We start from the raw sequence: 23729 nt of genomic DNA, 5'->3' as shown, positions 1-23729 counted from the left end.
CCTCTTTGGTGTGCCATGAAGAGGGAACATAAAACTTTTTTCCCCCCAATAACTTTCACAGGCTTTTGCTCAATATTGCCAAGTTTTTCACACTGCATCTCCTGTATTCCACTGCCTTTTCTCTCTGCTCTCCCTAAAGTATCCTCTCCCACTTCTGTTGCAGCATTAATTTGAGAATTTAATGAAGGGAATTAAAGTTCCTTGAGGGATACACATGGTGGCTGTGCACTAGACAGAAAAGGCTGGAGGTCTGTCTAAATGTTCATTATGATAGAATATTTCAGTTGGAAGGGACCTTCAAAGATCATCTAGACCATCTGCCTGATCTCTTCAGGGCTAACTATAAGTTAGAGCATATTAACAATAGCATTGTCCTAACGCTTCTTGAACACTGACAGGCATGGGACATTAACTACTTCTCTGGGAAGCCTGTACCACCCTCACAGTAAATAAATTTTTCCTAAGATCCAGTCTGAATGTCCCCTGGTGCAGCTTTCTACCATTCCCAGGCATCCTGTCATCAGTGGCCAGGAGCAAAGACCTTTCTCTCCACTTCCCCTTCTCAGAAGCTGCAGAGAGCAATGAGGTCACCTCTTGATCTCTTCTCTAGACTGGACAACTCAAGTGTCCTCACAAGACATACCTTCCGGACCTCTTACCAGTTGTGTTGCCCTCCTCTGATTCTTTCAAGGACCTTAACATCGTTTTTATACTGCCCAGAAGAGCACACAATACTCAAGGTAAGGCTACACCGATACTGAATATAGTGGGAGAATCATCCTTCTTGCATGATGGCTATGCTGTGTTTAACACACACCCCATTGCAGTTTGCGCTCCTGGCTGCCAGGGCACACTGCTGGCTCATGTTGAGTCCACTGTCAAGCAGCACTCCAGATTTTTTGCTGAGCTGCTCTCCTACCACTCATCTCCTTGTCTAATTTGAGCATACATGAGATAATTTTTCTATTTTAATGCGGATACTCTGTATTGCAGTCAAGATGGCCTCATATGGTAATTTATAGCCAGTATCAATTTTAGCCAATAGAAAGAAACAGCCTGATTAAAGACTCATGGAAAATAAGCACAGAATCCCACATGAGATGTAACATGTTAAAATATATATGTATCTTTATAAGAATGCAGTCTGAGCAAATACATGCCCTTTACCATAGTCACCTTCTACCCTAGTTTCTGGAGTTGGCTTCTGGAAGTTTTGGTGTACTTTTTTTTGGTATTTTTCTTTTTGGAGGGCAAAGGAGAAAGGGAGAAGGGGTGAATTTTGTTTTGTTTTGTTTTTCTGACAGCATCAGCCTGCTAAATTAACACTGTAACTCCTCCAGTTTGTCACATGATTAGTGGTCTAATACAGTTACAGGGAGCCTCATAAATTCTTTGGCTATTGTGAAAGATGAACCACATCTTAAACTCAATTTTTTGCATCCCCTCTTGATGACCTGTCAACACGCTACAGGCTCTGACATGGCATGTCACTTCCCTTAAATTCTTCTTGACTACCTGTTCAGACCAACAGTAATCCAAGGGTATTACATGGGACTTCACTTACAACTTAACAACTAAACCTAACCACCTCTTAGTTTGCAAGGCAGCAAGCATCAAGTACCACCAAACTCTGGAACTTTCCTCTTTGAATCTGCAATTATCACTTAATTATCCTCATCCTAAACAAAGCTCTGTCAGAAATAAAGATAATCTTATGAACTATGTTTTCAGTCTTAATGTTTGTTTATCATAATAAAATGCTGATGGATAATGTTATCCAATATTTTCCTGTTCATTTGATATATGACCACTTACCCAGGCTATTTTATTTGAAGCACAGGACAAGACCAACCATAGGATAACCTAAATTTTTCTCTCCACTATTTTCTCTTACTTTGTAAGCTAAAGACTATATGGTTGATTATACTATCTCAACAAATAACCTTCAGTAAAACTATACCACTGAATGACAATCTCTAAGTCTAGAAGGCACAGCACAAAGCATTCAGCAGTAGGAAAGGCAAATAGATGTATTACTTACCACTAGTATGCCTTTTTCTAAAAATTATTTAGAACTAACCCATAAATCTGAAGCAGATTTTAAAAGAAGGCTTTACTTTTAATAGCAATTCCAGAATATATGTTAAGCATGACAGCAGAGTGTGGTTAAACCTACAAGTTCTAAGGGGCTAAAAACTACCTTTGCCAAGGTCTTAGAAAGAAAAGCCAACTCTTTAAGGTACAACATGCTTTGTTGCTCCCAAACAGACACACAGATGAGGAAAAAAAAACAACAAAAAAAACACATACGAACTTATTGCTCATTTATTATAGCGTTTTTCCTCATGTGAATGTACAAACAGTCTCAGAACTTTACCATTTTTCACTCGCTTGGAAGACAATATCCTTTACCTTGCATTGTTGTCCAAACAAAGATATTCTCTGGGATCATCAGCGCTAGCATTGGTTGTTTTAACACCCTTATCAATGAACAAACCAGCCTTAAAAAAAAAAAAAAGGGGGGGAAATTTCATACTGGACAACACTAAAGAGACAGTAAACATTAGAGTTCTAAAATTTAAAAGTTACATTTTATTCAATACACTTTACTACAGACTCTTAGATCTTTCAGCTTGGACTTAACTGGCATATTGTCTAAGGGAAAAAGCACTGTCTACCTATGCAAATTTTGAAAAGTAATTGAAAATCCCAAGAAAAGAACTTCCTGGGGTTAAAAAAAAAAAAAAAAAAAAGTGACAGAAAATTATTAAAGTTCATTTCATTTTTTTTTTCACATCTGACTATTTGAAGTTTTGCACTTACTTCCAGATGCTGTTCTGGAAAATTTGGAAACCAATCTTGTAGTGAATACAAAATATTCTCACGAATGCCACTAATGAAAAAAAAAAAAATGCTGCTGTGCAAAAATGCTTTGTATTTTAGTTTAAAACTCAACTATCTTCACCACTAAAGCTGTTTTTTGTCCAGGCATCAACTTGAAACTCAATAATCCAGTATGAAATAATTTACTTGAGAAAGTAAAAAAGAAAAAGGAAACATTTGTGTTGCTTAACCTGAATTACATATACAAGTAGCAGCAGCCACCTTGATCTGTGATCCAAATTACCACTAGAATTACATGAGTAGATCCTCAGATCTGCTCCTGGAGTCAACTCTGTTAACATGGAATTTCAGCACACAAACTGCTATCTATGTTTAAAGATAGTGAACCACATAGCTGAAACACTTCTCTTTACATTTTTGTATTCAGTATTTTTCAATTCCAGTCTGAATAAGAGCCCTAAAGTTCCAGACACACTCTTAACATAACTGCTACGAAGCAATGTATCACTTCTTACTATTCTGATTGTACACTTATCAAGCAAAATCAGTTTCATTAGGTTAAATCAGTCAAACTAATAGACCTATATTGATACTTCCTCCCCAGCTATACAGATATGTAGAAAGCTAATAAAAATATACATGGCATTTTCTACAGACAGCAACTAAATTCCAAGATTCCAAAAGTATCAGTTTAAGGATTTCAGCTAACTTCGCTTAGCAGAATGTAGAATCAAGTCCCATTAGTAAATAAATACTGAATGACTGTATCTGGACTGAGAACTCTATAACAAAGGGGTGCTGCTGGGCTCCTGATGGCAACAGAAAGCTTAACCTCTGTTCAGAAACTGCAGACATCTGAGTTACTGCACATTAGAGTCTCAGGAAAGCAAGTCTCAGGCATTCCACAAATTGATGAGATGAATCACAGCTATAATAAGCCTCAGTATTTCAAGGATCAGCTTTCTCCACAGCAAGGCCATCAGTAACAGAGTAGCATATGAAATGCTACTTGGGAGAAAAAATATATATGTTTCTCTCACACTAATTGATTTTAGTTGTATGTACCTCAAGAGGACATTAAACACAGTATATGCTTCAGATAAGGCAAGAATTTATGGACATGATGATTACACACTCTTCTGCAATACCTACATAGAATCATGTGGTTCTAACACAGCACGAATCCATCATTACTTAGCCACCTCAAAATTTAAGCAAACAACTCCCGGTATAAAATATGTACAAATTAAGAACTGTTTTTGATTTGGTTTTTGTGAGACAGTACATTACCTTAAAATTAGAATGAACCCTGTTGTTATAGAAGATTCCTAGTGGTGTGAGCTCTGACTTGGTTTCAATGGCTAAACTATGAGAGTCTCCTGTAGCAATCCTGTGGAACAAATACCATATTCCAGCATCCTGCAAATAAGGAGTGAATGACATAAGCTATGAGACTGATACTACTAAATGTAAACAAATCAGAACTTACAAATCACAAACTAAGTGTATGTTAAGAAGAACTTGGATTTTTAATGAAGCAAATAAGAACATACTCCAAACTGCTCACAATATAACACACTTATCAAAATAAAGTCTCCAAACTACTGTCCAGTGAAAAAGTAGAAGTTTGCAGATAAGGCTATATTCTAGTGAAGAACATGCATTAAAAGTGCTTGCTTCACCGTGAAATCATTTAATACCACCACAGCTTTAAGGTTCTGTAATATTTCAAGCCACTAAGTGTCTCTTTCTCCTCCTCCCCATCATCTCTGTATTTCAATTTATTTCTACAGATACTTGATTTTCTTTTATTTGTAAATCATACTATATACTGTAAAATACTCAAAATACTCAAAGGTTTGCTCATCTCTGCACACATCAGAATTTAATGACAGCCAAAAAAAAACACAAGAGATTTCAGGAAAAGGGAATAAAGCACATCAAGAAGCCTGGCCAATGCAGAGCACTGTGCCAATAACATGCAGTAATAATTTCAGCATCTGTTCGTTTTCTCCACTTATTCAACTTCCCAGCTCTTAAAGAAGCTGGATTTATCTTCTAAAGGAAATTCTGTGGGCCTCCTTTCCTAACCACATCTGAGTCCACAAGGGGTGGCATAACAAAAGCACCTGCAGAGCAGATACAAATAAATATGAAAATTTTTGCTTCCTTCTCTGTGCCCTTATTAAAAAAAATATATAATAATTTCATAAGGAGCATTAAAGGGTTAAACAGCAGTAAAAGAAATACTGCAGACTATGTGCTCTGTATCATGAAAAATAGTCTTTACTCTCCTGTTCAGGAAACATGGATAAAGCCAATTCATTCTGGCTTAAAAGATTTCATACACTTCACTCTGAGAATATACTCATTTTCCAAACAGCCCTGGAAATTCTGCTTCTGAGTAACATATTCCCATCCGTAATGACGACACATTTTGACATTTCTGGTGATTAACAATTCCAAAGCAAATGTGGATGTTCCATTAATAAAATACCAAAATCTTACTTCACATATAATTAAGTACAGTTCTGCACTTGGCAGAATCAAAAAAGTTTTATCCAAAACACATCTTCATGCTCAAAAAAAAAAAAAGTTAAATAAATTTTAAATTAGGGCTACGAAGATGGTGAAAGGCCTTGAGGGGAAGACGTACGAGGAACGGCTGAGGTCACTGGGCCTGTTCAGCCTGGAGAAGAGGAGGCTGAGGGGAGACCTCATCACAGTCTACAACTTCCTCGTAAGGGGGTGTCGAGAGGCAGGAGACCTTTTCTCCATTAACACTAGTGACAGGACCCGCGGGAACGGGGTTAAGCTGAGGCAGGGGAAATTTAGGCTGGACGTCAGGAGGGGGTTCTTCACAGAGAGGGTGGTTGCACACTGGAACAGGCTCCCCAGGGAAGTGGTCACTGCACCGAGCCTGTCTGAATTTAAGAAGAGATTGGACTGTGCACTTAGGCACATGGTCTGAACTTTTGGGTAGACCTGTGCGGTGTCAAGAGTTGGACTTGATGATCCTTAAGGGTCCCTTCCAACTCAGGATATTCTATGATTCTATGATTCTATGAAATTTAAAAGCTCCTTAAGCACTTACAAGTATTCAGAAAATAATAAGAGCTGTTTTTTCCCCTCTCTCATAGCTCAAACAAAAGAACCATTACTGCTGATACACCCTTACAGTAGACTTCATTGTATATCAAAGGAGTTGGAGAAGGCAATGGAATTATTTATTTGCTCATGAATTGGTATAGTTTATACCAGAAAAAGCTCTACACTGCAGTGTTTATATCAACACAGTTGAAGTAATTTGTTTCTGAAACATAAGCTATAGCCCTCATAGCAATATGATTGTATACATACAAAAGAATATATATTAAAATGGCAAAACTTCATAACCTATAAAAATGCTCTCTGAGGATGCACAGTATAACAGAAGAAAGTAAAATTCACTGGGATACAGAGGCAGAAAAAGATCTTTGAAGGTTTAAGCATCAGGTCAAGCAACATGTTTCGTTTAACTTAACCTGCAATGCTAAAAACAGGCAAAGGAATGTTATCTAAAGTAGACAAAATGGAAAGACATTGTGCTATGAAAAGAAAAACTGGTTTGGTTCAGTAAAGTATGGCCAGGTCCTTCGTAGTGGTAGGCAGTCAACCACAACAAAAATGATGATTAAAAAAAAGCATAATAATTTTATATTTTTCTATATTACAGATACTATAAATTAAAGATTTTGATTTTTGTCTTATTAACAATTTGTTACATATTCTACACCTAAGAATACACTAACATACTCATATTCTACTTCCAGCATCAGACTTTCCTTTTTGTAATGCCACTGATCTATTCAGAAAAATCAACTCAGAAACACTGTCTCAGCATCTGATCTGATTTAAAAGTAGAACAGATTCGAGCCCCTACTCCACAACCTGCATCCAGTAGTTCAGCTTCACTTTTCAAGTGGCTGAACTGAAAAAGGTCTGCAAACATGTGAGGATCACAATAAGTAAAAACATATCAGCAATTACTGCTCAGAAAGAAGTAATTAAACACAGAGTCAATGAAAGTTTTTTTGTTCATTCGTTTGTTTTTTTGCACTTCCTTATACAATCAACTATTTTTTATTCCAATGACTAAAAGGAATAAAAACACAATTTTTCAGAGCAGTCAAACAGTAAACTCATGTTAGAAATTACAGAAAATACAAAAGCCTTAGTATTAATATCTAATTCTTTGAAAAGAAAGCGGTTTATTTTTACATTTACATACTGGCCCCACTGACAGATCTATTAAATTACAAAGAGGAGTAGATCTAATCCACCCTTTGACAAAAACTACACTTGTAATGGCAATATGCTGCCAAATATATAACATATTCACACATTAAAAAAATATGCATTTAAACATTGGAAATATTACTTGTTTTGTGAGTAAGTGGCACAAATAGTTTGTGTTGAACTACATCCATATGCCTCACCTGTGAACCTGCTGCTGCATTACTTATCAGATGATTGTTGGGATGAGAAATCCAGAATGTTGAAACTGCCCTGAAATATTATTCAGAAACAAGTTAGAACAGAAAAAAAACTCTAGTGCCTACAGAAATATCTCTGATATAATTGCTACAAGGGTGAAAAAGGGCTAAACTGATTTCTGAAGTCACATACACAAAACATACACACAAAAAACACACACCCTCAAAAATTCTTTTTTGTTTTACTTAAATGCAAAATGTTAGTTCATGAAATGATAGTTCAGACACTCAGTGCAATTATAAACTGTTTTAATAAGCTTCTTCAAAAGATAATTGCTACACAGAAAAAACTTGGTGACAACTTAAGGATGTTGGTGCCTTACCACAGAAATAAGAATACATCCTTAAAATCTACTGAACAAGTATTTCAAGGAACAACAAATCTCTTTACAAAACAACTTGTGTTTTCTCTTTAATAAAAGACTTTCTTTTTTAACAGCATGGTCACGTGGATTACTTTTAAGGTGTCTGTATTCACTAGATGATACAAAACAATTGTTTCATCTGTATAATGTCAGGAGATCATCAGTTTAACTACTGCAGCTGGTTTGGTTTTACTTTTTCATCATGAAATACTCACATGCAGTCTGTGGCTGGTACTGGGACATAGCTTCCATACACTTTGTCCCTGATGCCAATACACATGCTGCTGTTTCTGTCCGTAGGAAGAATAGTGCCTGGTTTCGTGACTAGTCCAAGGTTGTGGAAGAGAGTATTCCTCTGCTCAATGCCATCCTCTATGAAGAAACAGTGACCCAGTGTGTCATAGCCAATGGTGTCCTTTATCTGCAGAAACACAAGTTCATTATGTCAGTAGCAATAGCATTTACTGAGATTTCTTTGACAAGTGCCATTTAGTTTTTACTATCTTGGCACAGCTGCAGAGTGAAGCTTCAGTATCAGTGGTTCAGATGATTCAAACATGGAGTTTTGTTTATCCCTTACAAACACACTACTATGTTTGGAGAGCTTAGCTGCCTGCAAGAATCTGAAAAAACAGAAGGGCAAGCTCTGTTAAAGTAAGTTACTTAAAAATAAGCACTTGTTTATTTATTCATTGAAATAAACACATTGCTGAGAATTAAACTTGATGGGATGGGACTATTTTTGCTCTAAATGTCCTTTTAAACATTTATTTCAACACTTTATTTAATTCTCCTGGCACCTACCAGCAAGCCATTAGTTGCATGGATAGTGACACATCTGGAGAAACAGTGATGAATGGAAAGACCTTCGATGTATGTCTTAAAACTATAACCTCCTTTTTCATCCACATCCCCACAAAGGTGAAAGTGAACAGGGTAACTTCCTATCTGCTGCTGTCCCATTTGCTTCAATTCCACATAGGAGAGATGAACAGATGTAAAATTCTTCAAAATCTAGAAAGATGAGAAGCCCAGAATGAGTAACCAACTACTTGGTTTCTAACCATTAAAGTTAATAAATCATCTATATCAGATGTACAGAAGTCAGATGTACAATCATCATAAGCGAACACTATGAAGGCTAGGACAGCCGTTACTATCCTGTTCTATATCCTGCCTTACAAAACAATATCATTTTTAAACAAGAATAAAAGCTGTATCTCCATGTGGCTAAAATGGAGCAGATTTCACCAGACACTATATCATCACACTTCACTTTTTGTTCTTTAGCAGTAGGCAAGTTAAATATTCTTTCTGTACAACCACATACCATCCAAGTAAAGAGAAGTCACTCTGTCCTGCCTATGCTGAAGCTGTACCTGTATCATCCATCTGGGATGGAGTTTAGTAAAATTACGTAATAATAAATGGTCAAAGGAGCCTCCTGAGAAAACTGCTCTGATTGCCAGCTCAACACAGGACCAGCTTAAACATGGCTGCTCAGCACATTGACCAAACAATATCTCCAACTACAGAGATGCTCATATGATAGCAACTGTTTCCCCCTTTTTATTTACCTGTTATCTACTTAGCACTTGCCCTGCTGCAGCTTGGTCCCCATGTCTCTTGCCCTACTAGTGCATGCCTCCAAGAAGTCTTCTGGCACATTCTCTGAACCCTCCCTGGGTCCCTGAAAACCACATCCACATCCTTCCTCTACACCTTCCCCTTACACAGTAAGCCCTATTCTCTCAGCTCTTCCTCAGGCACACCACCTTCAATAGACACACTCCAGTGAAGAATCAGCATCTTTGCAATGAGGAACCAAAAACAGGTTAAAGCTACGCAACTTTACCGTAACAGTATGTAATATACAGTACAGAAATATTAAACACCAGAGACATTATAATGGGGCTGTACAAGTCACAGGGAAAAGCAAAAGTATTTTCTTCCACCTACCCTGACCTGAAAATAGAAACCAAGGGCAGCAGATGAACTATGAGGTGCTAAAATGTAAGGAGCTGAATGGGAGTAAGGGAGCTTTTTTTGTTATTCCATTAACTTACTGTTACTGGCTATTTAACCAAAATAATATAGTTTTTATGTGCACAGTTTTGTCCTCAAGTGAAATAAGTAAAACACTGATAGACCATTTAGTGTGTCCTGGTCTTCTGTTTTCTTCAATTACACCACTAAGGTTTGTGTGCTTAAAATACTAAGGGATGACCGAAAACAGGCATTCCTGAGTTCTCACTCTCAGCACTTAAAAATACTAATGCAGAGGAAATACAAGTGAGTGCCTCTCCTTGCTATCACTGAGCCTCTTTCGTGCCACTATCCAGGCAACGAGCTGAATTCCCAGGCTGATCAAACCCCCTGAGGCAATTAACATTTGCTAACACCCAGGCTCCCTCCTCTTTAGCATGTATGATTAACATAAGGCAAAATTACTTTTAGTGCTGAAGTCTAGGTTTGGCAACAGACACTGAACAGTCTCCTGGGAACAGTTTAACAACTTTGATGACTCAAAATGTTTGTTTTCTGCTCTATCTGCGAGAGGCATCTGAGGGGCCTTGCTGTACTCACTCAGTTGTGGTAATCAAGGTCAAGCTTTGCAAGATTCACAGCTTGTCATTTATCTTCTTTCCTTACATTATCTCAAACACAAAAGAACACTGAGCCCATCAATTTCTCTTCCACCAAACAAAAGCTGACACACAGTAGGGAATAGGCGCGTTTTCTTTCCCACCATTATGTCCACCACTATAAAACTGAAGTCTGCATCCAAACATTTTGGAAAAGGAGGTTTACACTGTGACCAACACATAATAAGTTTGTATTTAAAATGCAAGGCCTCAAACTTCTCCAGCATCACTGAAGAGCTGACATACTGCTGCTCAATCTTTTCGCTAAAAACTAAAATGAATATGAGTTTCAATATTAGTTTCTGCAATACTGCTTTCACTCCACTTTCTTTAGGTTTATGGTGATATAAGAAATTAGCATCAGTTTGCTTTATATAACCTTAGTACATTCAGTTAAAATGAATAAATAAAAATCCACCATAGCCCAACTCAGTTGCTTTCCTCTCTGTGACTCTCTACTGTCTGATTTTGGACACTTCCAGGACATGAGGCAGATCTAATGTGCTCATCACTTGGGCAGGAAGAAAGGCAGGGAAAAAAGGGAAGACAAAGAAAGGAAGATCAAGCTTTATAATGTTACAGGCTGAACATGCAGATACACCACTTTTAAGGTTTAATCACTGCCACACAACGCTGCAATATATGGTGGATTCTTCCACAATTCATTGATATAATTTGCTCCAATGCTGCAGACAAAGTCTTGGTGAGCTAATTTGGTGAAAGTGGAGACCAAAGTCTTTTCTACACCAAGCTGGTGTATGAATTTATGTTTAATTTTCAAAGCCCGCCAAGTTTAACATCCTTTTGTCTTCAATATACCTTTAGATGACAGAAAGCTACTTAAAAATGTTTTTCAAACCTTGATATGTCCACCAAATGTATCATAATTGAAAAACTGACACTCTTTTTCACGATAGCAGGTTTTTTCAGTCTCTCCCTTGATTAAGATGTTCCTCGTGAGAACTCCAACTTCTGCCCTCATGTCCACTCCATCAATAACTTCTCCCACATGGGGAAACTGAGGTTTTTCTGTCAAAAAAAAAAAAAAAAAAAAAGGAATAAGTGTTGTCATTGATTAAACACAAAGCTAATAAGCTAATTCATAACTAAACTAATTGTACCCCTAAAAACATGCTACTTTAACATGATACCTTAAACTTAAAAGGGTTCTACTACCCTTCTTAGGTTAACATGCAAAAAAAGAAATTTAATTGACAGATGACAAGCATTAACCTAGCAAACGTCAAACTCCTCCTTCCAGACCATGCTCAATTCATTGCTAACTGCACATCTTGCAGAACAGGATATCAAATATGCTTTTGTATGTTTAGTGCCAAAACAAGTTGTCTTAAATATTTTTCACATTAGTAAAATAACTAAACCTAAAACAAACCCCACATTTTATTTGTAGGTGCATCTTAAGTTTAATCTAATAGTTTTTGAACAGAATGGATTAAAATGAAAAAGAATTTTTTTAAAAAACTTTGAGTACAATGCATTAGAAAGGCTTTAATGAAACAAACAAATGCAGATTTGCTTTAAAAGAAAAAAGCAGTAGCTGCCTAACCTGCTCCAAAAATATATATATATATACATACATGCACACACATATATATGCACACACACATATATACGCACACACAGTATTCATCATCTTCAAAAACAAATACTATTATGTTTCCCAGCTATGTTTGCTTTTCCCCAAAATAGCTATTCTGAGAACAAACTAAAATTAAGAAAACAAAATTCATATTTTTACAGCAAACTTCCAAAGAAACAATCAGTTTATTTTCTTATACAAACTGCAAAAATGATCTGTAAACTTAAATATATATATTGTTTTTCCCTAATTTTTCACTCCTCTTCCTCAAAACTTACAGAAGGATATAAACTAAACTGGTAATGACCAGTATGTGAAGCAGACCTACACCAGTATTGCTTTTGTTCCTGCTGTTTAAAGGCAATAGAAGTCTGTAAATGGGATTGCACTCCTATAACTTGAAAACCTGTCTGTTGTTTGTTGTATTCCCTTATGTTTAACTATCATGTATATATCAAGTGAGGAGGGAGCATCTGGGCATCCTATAAAACAATACTTTTCTTTCTACTACAAAAGGGGCAATACAAAAAAAATTTAGACAATTAATTCTTCAGCATGTCAAATTTGCTGTTCCACTGAAATTAATTCTCTGCAGAGTAAAACGTATAGGATGTTTGTTAAAAACAGAACAACTTTCCTGTGACAATGGAAATTTCATATTTGGGGGGGGGGGAAGGGGAAGAAACAGAGATTGAACAGTTAATCTCCTTTAGCGTCTTTTAAAGATCTATATACAGATCTGATAGCATTTATTTGCAAAAAAAGAAAAAAATATATTGTATTTTATGACATACTGCAAATCCTGTAAATCTGGATTTGTTTGCTTGTTTTTAGAAGAAAAAGATATATATGTATTTCATATATATATATAATAGATAATATATGTAATTTTATATATTAGTTTTATTTAATTGTAATATTTATAATATTACTTATGTTATATATATTATATATATATTATTATATATAATATATATATATATTTAATAGATGCTTTTTCTCTTTAGAAAGGAAAGAGTTTGCACATACTCTATTCAGTGGCAACAAAAAACTTTAAACTTCATACTGCAGCCTTCAAGTAGCTTGAACCTTAAAACACTGAGTTAAATAATGCATATGGAGTATGCAAAGAAACTTAAGAACAAAAACCAGGAAATGTCACGTACAATGGCACTCACTCAGTTCTGCAGCTCCATTCACCCTGGTATTCTCTGATGTATAATAAGGAAAAAGCTTAGATATCTAAGTTCACCTTATCTGGGACTTCACAATGCAGGAAAACATATCATAGCCAAACCAGTGAATGCTGTGGGATCCAAACAATACTGCAAAGCCAAAATACAGATTTGGCTTTCCCAGCCAAATAGGGAAACAGGAAAGTTTGAGGGCGTACAAAGAAAACTTCTGAGAAACAAGAAAGAGGAGATAAGAGTTGTTTGAAGAAGAGGAAGTCGCACAGTACAGAGCTGAATGGGACAAAACCAGATCTTGAAGAGCTCCAATCAGCTGCTACAAAAGGCAAGAGCTGAGCTGCAAACCAATCCTACAGCCCACCAGAAAACAAGAGAAAAACTCAAGATTGAGGGACTGTCAGAGAAGGAGGGCGTTGGCACAGAGGGGGCACAGAGTGGTAGAAGACACAGATGTCTGCAGAGTAAAGGAGTCAATCCCACGGGAGGCTCTCATGAAGTCAAACAGAGTGAGTCAGATAATAAAATAGGAAGCAGTCAACAACATGCATGACCATTCTGAGTGCATCACACCCAAAGGAAAAACATATTGCAACTAGTTAGGGATATCCTGTGTAAGCAGATGCTTGGAAGTGCCATTTGTTTCATAACCATTTTACTGGTGGGGGTGGAGGGGGAACTGATAAAAAAAAAAAAATTGCCACTTTCTTCTTCTTCCTTTTTCAATCTTTGAATAACAGAAAGAAAAATTAATAATAAAACTCCAGAAGATGGGAAGGGCAGTAAAAGCAACAGTAATTGTAACAACTACAGCAGCCATTCTGCCTCATAGGGAGAGAACTAGTGAGAAAAAACAGAAAGGAGTCAAGAAAGAAGAACAAGCATAAGCCAATCCTGGAAGAAAAGTATAGCATTCAATAAGCCTGGGAAGAAAGGTGGAAAAAAAAAAAAATTAGTATGGGGTAAGCTTTAGAAGTCAGAGGCAGATATGGCATTTTACAGAGCAATTTTACAGTAAGGGCAAGTATACACTCCTGTATGTAGCAAACAAGCAACACTGAGAGATAACAGGGTGCTGTTTACTGCTCTCACTGAAAGGTCTCATCTAGGGTGTACTCCTATTAACAGCTATTTCAAACAAGATTCTTCATATGGTGACCATTTTCATACCTTTGACTTTGACCTGATGCTTGGTACACTCTGGGCAAGGAAGGAGGGTGAACTCCTCTGTCTGATACATTGAATAGTCTGTGCTTGCAACCACAATCTGGTCTCCGGGCTCCCAACTACTAACATCATCCAGAAGATTCAGTATCACTCCATCTATGGGTTCTACCTGGAAGCCGGAAATCGGTACCCCTAGTATTTAAAAAAAAACAAATGTAAAAATAAAATAAAGATTATAAAGATTATATTCACCTTTATATGAAAATATCTCCAAAAAAACAGTAAGAAGTGCATGAGATTTCACAAACTTCTGTACCCTCTAAGCGTAGTTCTGTTCTGAAACACATTAGTGAGATGTGCTATTACAGCCTGCTTGTTTGACGGATCTCCAATAAAACAAAAGGTAGAGATGGAAATAACATTGACTGTAATTACCTATGAAATTAAAAGAAAAAAACACTAATACATCAAATATATCATATAGCAAAAATTTGTAGGTCCAGCTAGTTCTACTTGTCCCAAGTGATATTTTTCTGCTGTTTAAAACTTAATACATACAACCAAAGACTTGGAAAGGGAAATCTTTTCTTTCTAAGCACAGCTAATAAAACAGTTTGGCAGGCTAAATTACACAAGCATTTAATTGCCTTTAAATTCAGCCACTCTCACTGTATTTAATATCCTCCTATTTTATTTAATTTTCTATTTTATGAGTAGGAAGAATGGAATCAGTGTCTGGTTTAGTCATTGACTCCAAACCTACAATACCAGCAAGTCAACGGTACATTTTTGTGGAGACTTTTTTTTTTTTTTAATTTGAGTTAAGAGAGTTTCATAGGGCCTTAATGAACAGTGAAGGGGTAACATCAAATAGCTCAATTACTTTACAAATCAGTACCTGCTTACCTAAAAAATTCTTCTGAGGCAAATATAATATTGATAGTAACTCTACAAGCAGAAAAAGACTGCCCATAAAACCATAAAAGCAGAACTCATGATACAGAGCTCTCAAATACAAAAAAAAAGAAAAGTTGCCTTTGATGGGAGAACCAAAGTTCAGCATCAAATAACAACTTAAGACTATAACAGGAATAAAATATTTCTTTTGGCTCCTACTCAGTTTCTTTTTAGCCTCATAACCAATGTCTCAGGAAGCTTAGATTAAAAATATACATAACTGAAAGAAGAAAAGATAATTGAACAACAACAAAGAATCTGTTTCAACATATTGATAAGAACACTTATGTTGTTCACGTACTCTATATATTTAGACCAAAATCGTGATTGGGAAAATAAGTTGGACTGAAAAAGAACTGCATCCTTGTACTTCATCCAATAGTCTGGCCACATGGATAGCAAAAATGAAAACTAACAGCAGCATTCAGAGATTTAAACTGCAACAAACAGTTGAAACAGAAAAAGTATATACAGTATCTACTTTTTCCCTACCCACAGGGTTTCGCAAAATGCTTTCCTACCATCATTCCATTCACTGTAAGCTCTCACAACAAACTTCTGACCATCCACCGTGAAAAATTCTTTCTGAGCAAGAGCTTTCCCACCGGTGCTGTGATTTTCATAGTCTCTCACTGATTCATTACAGGAAGAATTCCCACCACCTATCACACCAACAAAAGCCCAGGCTTGCCTGCAAAAAATAAAATTATGTGTTTAAATATAATTGCCATTACATTCTTCACAAACAGGCACAGGATAAGACAAGGAGCGTAGAGGTTACCCTTTTGCCTGACCTCTGACTTTCATTTTAGAATGTAATTTCAAAATACAGAAGAAAATAGGCATATATCACTGGAAAGGTGCATAGTTCAAAATGACTGGATGTTCTATAAATGAATCAGCAAATATGACTGCTCTTAATTGAGAAGACATTCTGATACATTTTTGGTACAACATCTAACAACGTATGCTTTTTTTTTATTATTAATTTAAAAAATTTAAGAAATTTTAAGAAAACTGCTAGCAACGAGTGCCAGAAATGATGCAGTATTCTGCTCATAAGCATGCTTACGGGAGCACAGGAAGATGACGAGCCAGTGCTGACGCTTGTGGCACGGCATGCTTCCAGTATGGGGATGCGGTCAGCACGCAGTGTCTGTGCAGAGAAGGCGAAGAGCCCCAGGAGACGGAGCTTGCATCAGGATGGACACTGCCAGCAGCGGCTGCTGATGATCAGTGCTCCTGACAGGCAATACTTCTTGAGTCTTTCAAGACACTCAGACACAAAAAATAGAAGTACTGGATACCATTGCACAACCTTCACACGAGGAATCACTGGTGCTTCCGAAGGCCAAGTACAAGAGCTTTGGCCTCTTCCCTCTGACTAGTCCTTCCCTCAGCTGGACACTTATCTTGGCTGAGTGCCTGTGGGGAGCAGGAAACTGTCCTGGATGTATTTCCACTTTCTATAGCTCTGCTCAATGAATCCAAGTTTTTGGAAATGAAAAACAAACCACACACTACAGAAAGCTGCCACCAAGTTAAAAAAAAAAAAAAAAAAAGAATATTTGTTGTCCTTTACCGCTCTGTAATGCTGTAATTATGTGATGAGAAAGTAATCATCTAGTAAAAGGCTGAACAAAATTGCATCATTAAGGTTGAATCATTCACCCCAAATGAAAACAGTAACAGCTAACTGGACTGCAGTCCAGTGATAGTGATTGATTCAAAGACACATATCAAAACCACCTTCAATCCAGTTGCTTTTGTTTCAGTCTCTTCTTAATGATTGTGTTTAAAAGGCCAAACAAAACTGTTCAGCATTAATCTGCTCACAGCATAGTATATACCTGGTCAGCTTTTCAGGAGCACCAACAAACAAGCTGCATGTTTCACACAACAACATTTAAGCTAAATACCAGGTATTTTAAAGGTATTTTAAAGCATATTAATCTGCATGGGGAGACAGAAGCAGACAAGGATGCAATGGACTGTCCACCTCCATACTGAAATCCCTTCCACCAGTTTTAACAAACCAACCCTGCTTTTAACCTCAGTGAGCACTCAGAATTGAACTTCTCACTCGTCTTCTACAGCAGATGGGATAAGACAAGTTTATGTGCTTTCAGAGTCTCTTATCGACCAGTGAAAATAGACAAGAACCAGTTCAGCATGGAAGGAAGAAAAGGTGCTTCCTATACCCAGCTGCGGTTTAAAGAATATCCTCACTTTGGGCCTACTGGCATGGAGGCCACCAGTAGCAATGAACACAAGAAACCATCAGCTCCTCGTCAGATGGAGGCTGGCTGCCCAGGGCCCTCACCAACCACCACGTGGCCTTCACCTCGCAAGAAGACAGTAGTTACTACAGGACATACAGGTCTCAGCACCTCTGATGAAACTGCTTCAGGGACAGACTCACATGAACTCTCCAGAGGACCCCGTAACTAGACGCTTACGCAGGGGCTGCCACAAACATGACCCTGGAGGGAAGCAAGGTCAGAACATGCCATCCTGACTCACGCCCCAGCCCAGCTCTGCCAAAGCAAAGGGTGGGGAGCAACTGGAGCCCAGATGTCAGGGAATAGCAAGGGTAAGAACAGAACAGAAAAGAAAAAAAAAGCAACTGATTTCCAGGAAAACACACAAAAAAATAAAACCAGGTTATATGAAGCCATTTTAACAGTATGTGAAGACTGTCAGGTTTTTTTTGTTGTTGTTGCTGTTGTTTTTTTTTTGTTTGTTTGTTTGTTTTTTAAATGTGAAGACTGTCAGGTTTTTAACAGTCAGTAAAAAAGCATTTGGTGTCCCTTCAACACTTACTGCTAACCCTGCACAATGCAAAGATAGGGTCAGAACATGCAGGAGGTCATTTGCAACAACTAAATGAACAGTGCAGAAGTTTAACCTCTCTGCTGTACAGTAGCATTTACTATATCTCTTCTACTGACCCACTGTTTTATCTGCAAGCAACTGAAAAAAACATTCAAAAGATACAAACACAACTGACAAGTATGCTTCAGCCATAAAATATTTTTACAAATCAATTCCCCTGCAGCATCAGCAAAAGGATAATGTGCTTTCATTTCACCAATCTGTAGGGATGAGTAAAATGTTGTTTGAAATAGAAGATTAGCACCCCTTCTCTGTATCCAGTTTATCGTTTGGCATTCCTTCCTCCCCCAAACAGAAAACAATTTCTATGTTGTTACAACTGTGTAATTGAATGGGTAAAAAAAAAAAAAACAACAACTTTGCTCTACCCACTTTTAGTTTCTGTAGAGAACAGTGAAAGTGCAATTATGAATAAGTAATTAAATTAATCACAGATACCTGTAACTAGATGTCTCTACCCTATTAAAACATCACATACTGTAGTAGTAGTGCTATTCTTCTTCTACGAAGAATTGTCGGTATTGTACAAGCAGATATTGTGCAAGTTTAACAAAACTACCTAAAGAAGGCAAAATCTGTATCTCATATTTACTCAACACAAAAGAGAGAATGAATTATTTACCTGTAACTCAATCCTCTGACAAACTTACTTCCCAGAAGATTTTGAATAGTTATTCTAGTTTCCTCCAGTAGGTTTTTAGCAGCTGAATCTCCTACAGCAATAGCAATAATGCGACCAGGACTTCTATTTTTCAGTAAGTTCTGGAGCTTCAAGCTTTCTTCTGAAAAATCATGAGTATCAAATTTCAACACTTCCAAAACACTCGCTGTATCCTGATCGATCACTCTCACATTTAGTCCTCGGGAAAAATTCTTTTTAAATGAATAATGACCACAGGCCAGCCCTGAGAAATTCACAGACTTTGACAAAAGAGTCCATGATAACTTCTGGTGCCCATGCAATTCCAACGTTCCTTCAGGACCCACACCAATAAATTTTTTGCCAAATTCTGGCACATCAGCATCTTCGTTTGACTTCCCATACAAAATAATAGTTGCTTTGGATTTATAGCGGCATTTCTCTGCTCCAACATGAAGCATTCCACCATCCTTTATCAGGATAAAACGAGTTCTCAAAGTAATATTTTTAGAACCTTCCTTATCATCACCAAAAACAAGTAACCCTAAAGAAAAAAAAAAAAAATGTGAGTCAAAGCAATATTAAGATAGACTCAAAGAATCAAGGTCACAGGAAGAGCAACAAAAGGATAAGACAGATTTGTTTTCCACACCCAGAACATACTATGTTCACCATCAGAAGACAATCAGATCCCATGCCTAGAAAGCTAATGGACAAGGGTTTTTTTTTTGTTGTTGTTGTTGTTTTTTTTTTTGTTTTTTTTTTTTACTGTTTTACAGAAAACCATGTCACTGCTCCAATGACAGACTTCATAGTGTTCATTTATCTTTTTAACATTTGGTATTTCTGGCCTGAAAAGTAAAAGCAAAGGAACAGGTCAATACCAAAATTCCAATGTAATTTTCCACTAATCACAAAAGTAAAAGCCATGCAGGCTAACAGATTTGGGATTGTTCAACCTGGGGAAGAAAAGACTCTGGGGAGACCTTCCAATACCTAAAGGGAGCCTACAAGAAAAATGGAGAGCATCCTTCTATGTCAGTGGGTGTAGTGAGAGGACAAGGGGGAATGGCTTTAAACTGAAAGGGGAGATTTAGGTTAGATAGAAGGAAGAAACTCTTTATTCTCAGGGTGGTGAGGCACTGGCACACGTCGCCCAGAGAAGCTGTGGTTGCCCCATCCATGGAGGTGTTCAAGGCCAGGTTGGATGGGGCTTTGGGCAACAAAGTATAGCAGAAGGTGTCCCTGCCTGTTAAAGGAGGGTTGGAATTAGATGATCTTTAAAGTCCTTTCCAACTCAAACCATTCTATGATTCTATGAATTGAAGCATGTTTTTCATCTTTTGATTTCATACCTCCATCCTGTATGACTATAGAGTGTACTGTAGCGTCTGAGTTCAGACGAAACAAATCCCCCTTTTTGATAATAACTCTCTTTTCAGGATCTTTTCCAGGGTTCCAGTTTGTAAGACGAGGATTCTGATCAGGACAATTTTCTGCAATATGAAGTGAAATATATTATTCATTTATTTTTAAATAAGCATCACCAACAGGACTACAGCAATCAGGGCTGCATGAAGATGAATACTAAAGAAGGCAGAGTCAGTCACCTACAAAGGATTCCCACCTCCTTCTGTTCTCACAGTACTGCAGCTACTAGTTCTAATGTTTAAATTCACACAGCCAAAAAGATACCTGAATCAGGGCTAAGTTTCCAAGGATGAAAACTCATCGTGTACCAAAATTAAATCACTGAAGACCACAAATAGACTGAACTGTCAACATATACTGTACTTTCAAGCCCCCCTATAGGCATCTAGTTTTTGTTATTATTTGTCTGAGGGTTGGTTTGGCTTTTTTTTGAGATTTTCTACATCATCTACAGTAGATGAGGAGAGGTCAGTGGCAAGGACTCCACAGCAGTTGCCCTGAGCCCAGGATATCCTAGGCCAGCTACATAAAATACTAACATGGTGGTAAGGTATCTAAATATCTCACCTCCCTCAAGGTCATAGAAACCTGTGTGAGAAAGGCCAATCCATCCCCTCTTGCTTTTGAGCATCCCAATCACTTCTTCCAGTATAGGTTTGCAGATATGGGAAAAAGGTGGACAGGACGACCATAATATATTTAGGATTACGCTTCACTGGTTAGAGCAGTGTCCTGGAAACAAAGCATTTGGATCCAAACTCATGGTTTGTGCTTCTAAGATACCTTAAACACTAGTCTCTGAACCACACTATGGAAGTGATACATGCGATCCTCCTCAAAACTCAGTTGAAGATTTGGTACTACCGAGGCAGTGACACCATATTATAAGGCCAGAGAAGGAGAAGCAGCAGACAGAAGTGAAAGGGTTGTGTGATTTCAGATGACCTTACAGCAATGTGGTACTTACAACACACCCATTTTTAGAATATTAAGCAGCTGATTAATGCAGGAGCATAGAGGAACTATGAAAACAGAAACTGAAAGTATGTCTTGAATTTTTGATTTTCTTATAAAAAACACAGACTACAAACATTTTTATTGAGGAAAAAAAAAAAAACACAACCTAAAAGATGTCAGAATAAACACATTAGAAGCCCAACTGAGAGTAACAGCCTTTTCATATCTTATCTTCTGGAAAAAAAATGCCCTATGCTCTGACATTCTGTGGGCAAAAAGCTACCTGCAATTTTTCCATAAGACAAAGAAAGAGAAGTCTACCCACAGATTTAACACAAGCCATCCTTAGTTCTGCTGACAAAATTGTTTTCCTTCACTGTTATTCTCCACATTTCAAATCCTTTCCAACTCAGGAAACCCACAGAAACCAAGATTTGCCTGCCAGTGGGAAAAAATTAGCAGAACTGCACAAAGCCAAAAGGCATCTAAGTAGCAATATAAAAATAAAAACAAAAGAAAATTTTGGGGGGAAGAAAATAGCATTTTAAAAAATTAAATTAAACATGAGGGAAAGCCAAAAAGCAAACACTGCTATCTGCAAGACTGCTGAGCAGTCACTGACAAAATGCAGTTCTATTGCCTGACTCATGCACAGTCACCGAGCCCCTTTCCCCAGACACTACACACAGAGTCTCTGTGAAGAAACACACATTTCCTGGCTAGTAGCAAAGGGCAGTGTGAGGAAACCATGAGTCAGCAACCCAGTAATTTCTACATAGTGTGATTCATGGAGGAAAAAGATCTAATAACTGTACAAGTTTTTCTGTTGAGTTTTAAAGAATAGGTACAGCACAACAAGTACAAAACCACACCAAACCAAACACAACAACCCCACTGAATCTACTGTACATTATGTTTGAGCAAGGAAGCCATTGGACTCAGAAATACGCACTCCTGTAACATGATCATGCTTCTGAAGCATGGTGGATCAACTTTTGGCAGGCAAATCAGATGTGCTCAGCAGAAGTATTTTGAAATTCTTCCTTAGTAATTGCAGCAGGGTGCAGGGAAACATCAAATATTTAGTACTTCACCATATGTTACCTTCAAAATTACTGATTGGATTTTACAGACCACAGTCATTGCCTCAACAGTTAAGGTTAAATAGAAACAGAAGCATAAACCAGAAAATGTTAGGTAGTTATAGCCCTGCCAAATTTAACCACTCATGCTGAAAATTTTTCAAGTCAGGCCTCTGCTTCAGTGCATATTTGTAAAAATGGGTCAGCTGTCCATAAGGTTTAGTTGCTTCTAGTAAGGTGATGGTGGTGGGGAAGTGATATTTTTGCATGTGGTGTGGAAAAAAAAAAAAAAAGAAAAAGAAAACACACACACACACACCACCCTGCCAAAAAAATAAAATTCTAGAACCTTCCATGTGTTGGAGAAAGGATATGAAATTTGGCAGGAGAAAAGGCAGGAAACAGTTCTCAAAATGTAGTTAAATAGTTGCTTTCTACCTGCTTAGCCACCAAGTCTGGAGTTTTTAAGGCCTCTGGTAAAAAATTATCAGTGTTATATTATGCTCAGTAGAAGTTTATCACAGTTTGGCAGCTAAATTTTCTGAGGATCCTGTTTACCCTGGGCAAGCTCCAGCAGAGAACTGCAAAGGCCAAAGAGAACTTTTCCCTGACAACCCCCCCTGCTTGTCTTCCTGACCCTGTAGCAAAAGCCCCTGGAAATGAGGAAGGAAATTGCATTTCCAGCACAGTACGTGATCTCCAGTGCTAAGGACTCTTTAGAAAAAAGGATGATGACAGGAAGATAAAAGCAAGGAGGAAAAAGGAAACCAGCTGATGGGCAGGAACAGAAATGCAGACAAGCATCATTTTCCCTGTGGGGAAGGTATGCCAGAGGTTTAGGATTTACACACAATTACTACTAAGTCTCACATTCCCTTCACTGCCTTTTAAACAGACATTAAAAGCACTGATGATATAGATTTCCAATTAGCCCCCTGCAAGAGCACACCTAGCTGGAATTGCAGTGGCTGGCTTAAGTACCGCATGTGCGAGGATGGAGCTGAGGGTATTAACATTTCAACCTGTCAAGAATCCTTGGGGAGCTGCTGCAGCAACGCTGCCACAAAATTAAAATTTCAGTCAGCCAGATTTTCTTTTGTGCCCTCATGGAGTTTCTCTTGTGTGAGGGCTTCCAATAGATTTTACATGTGCGTGACTTTTCTTGTAAAAGCTAATGGAGGGAAACTTCTGAAAGACACAGTTCAACAGTCAATATTGAAAGCTGGCTGGACTTCCATAGAGGAGCAATGGGACATTGAAGGAAAGTGATTACATCCTTTGATTGTTCCTTAACTTCCATGTAAGTCACTACAGCAGACAAAGATAAAAAGGTCTACGGCAGCATCCTCAGTGTCTTTGGTGATCCATAAACTAACTACATGTTGACCACATATGCAGTATAATAAAATCTACAAAACTTA

The 23729-nt window shown here is 37.5% G+C and overlaps 1 protein-coding gene across 6 annotated transcripts in view; it reads right to left on the bottom strand.

The window, feature by feature from the left end:
* CEMIP2 (cell migration inducing hyaluronidase 2) overlaps positions 1-23729 on the bottom strand; it is a 56398-nt gene that overhangs the window by 13754 nt on the left and 18915 nt on the right. For 5 of the 6 annotated variants that reach the window (XM_082783477.1, XM_082783475.1, XM_082783478.1 and 2 more), the window contains 10 exons: positions 20194-20334; positions 18821-19382; positions 15825-15994; positions 14350-14538; positions 11249-11418; positions 8549-8758; positions 7960-8165; positions 7323-7392; positions 4135-4263; positions 2413-2501 (listed from right to left, as the gene is read on the bottom strand). In XM_082783477.1, coding sequence (XP_082639603.1) covers positions 2413-2501; positions 4135-4263; positions 7323-7392; positions 7960-8165; positions 8549-8758; positions 11249-11418; positions 14350-14538; positions 15825-15994; positions 18821-19382; positions 20194-20334 — 1936 coding nt within the window. Of the gene's footprint in view, positions 1-2412; positions 2502-4134; positions 4264-7322; positions 7393-7959; positions 8166-8548; positions 8759-11248; positions 11419-14349; positions 14539-15824; positions 15995-16375; positions 16495-18820; positions 19383-20193; positions 20335-23729 lie in introns of those variants that run through there. The other variant, XM_082783479.1, reaches the window with a different exon arrangement.

Source organism: Aythya marila (genome assembly GCF_965140915.1).
Source record: "Aythya marila genome assembly, chromosome: Z".
Lineage (NCBI taxonomy): Eukaryota > Metazoa > Chordata > Aves > Anseriformes > Anatidae > Aythya > Aythya marila.
This window is presented reverse-complemented; position numbering and strand designations above follow the sequence as displayed.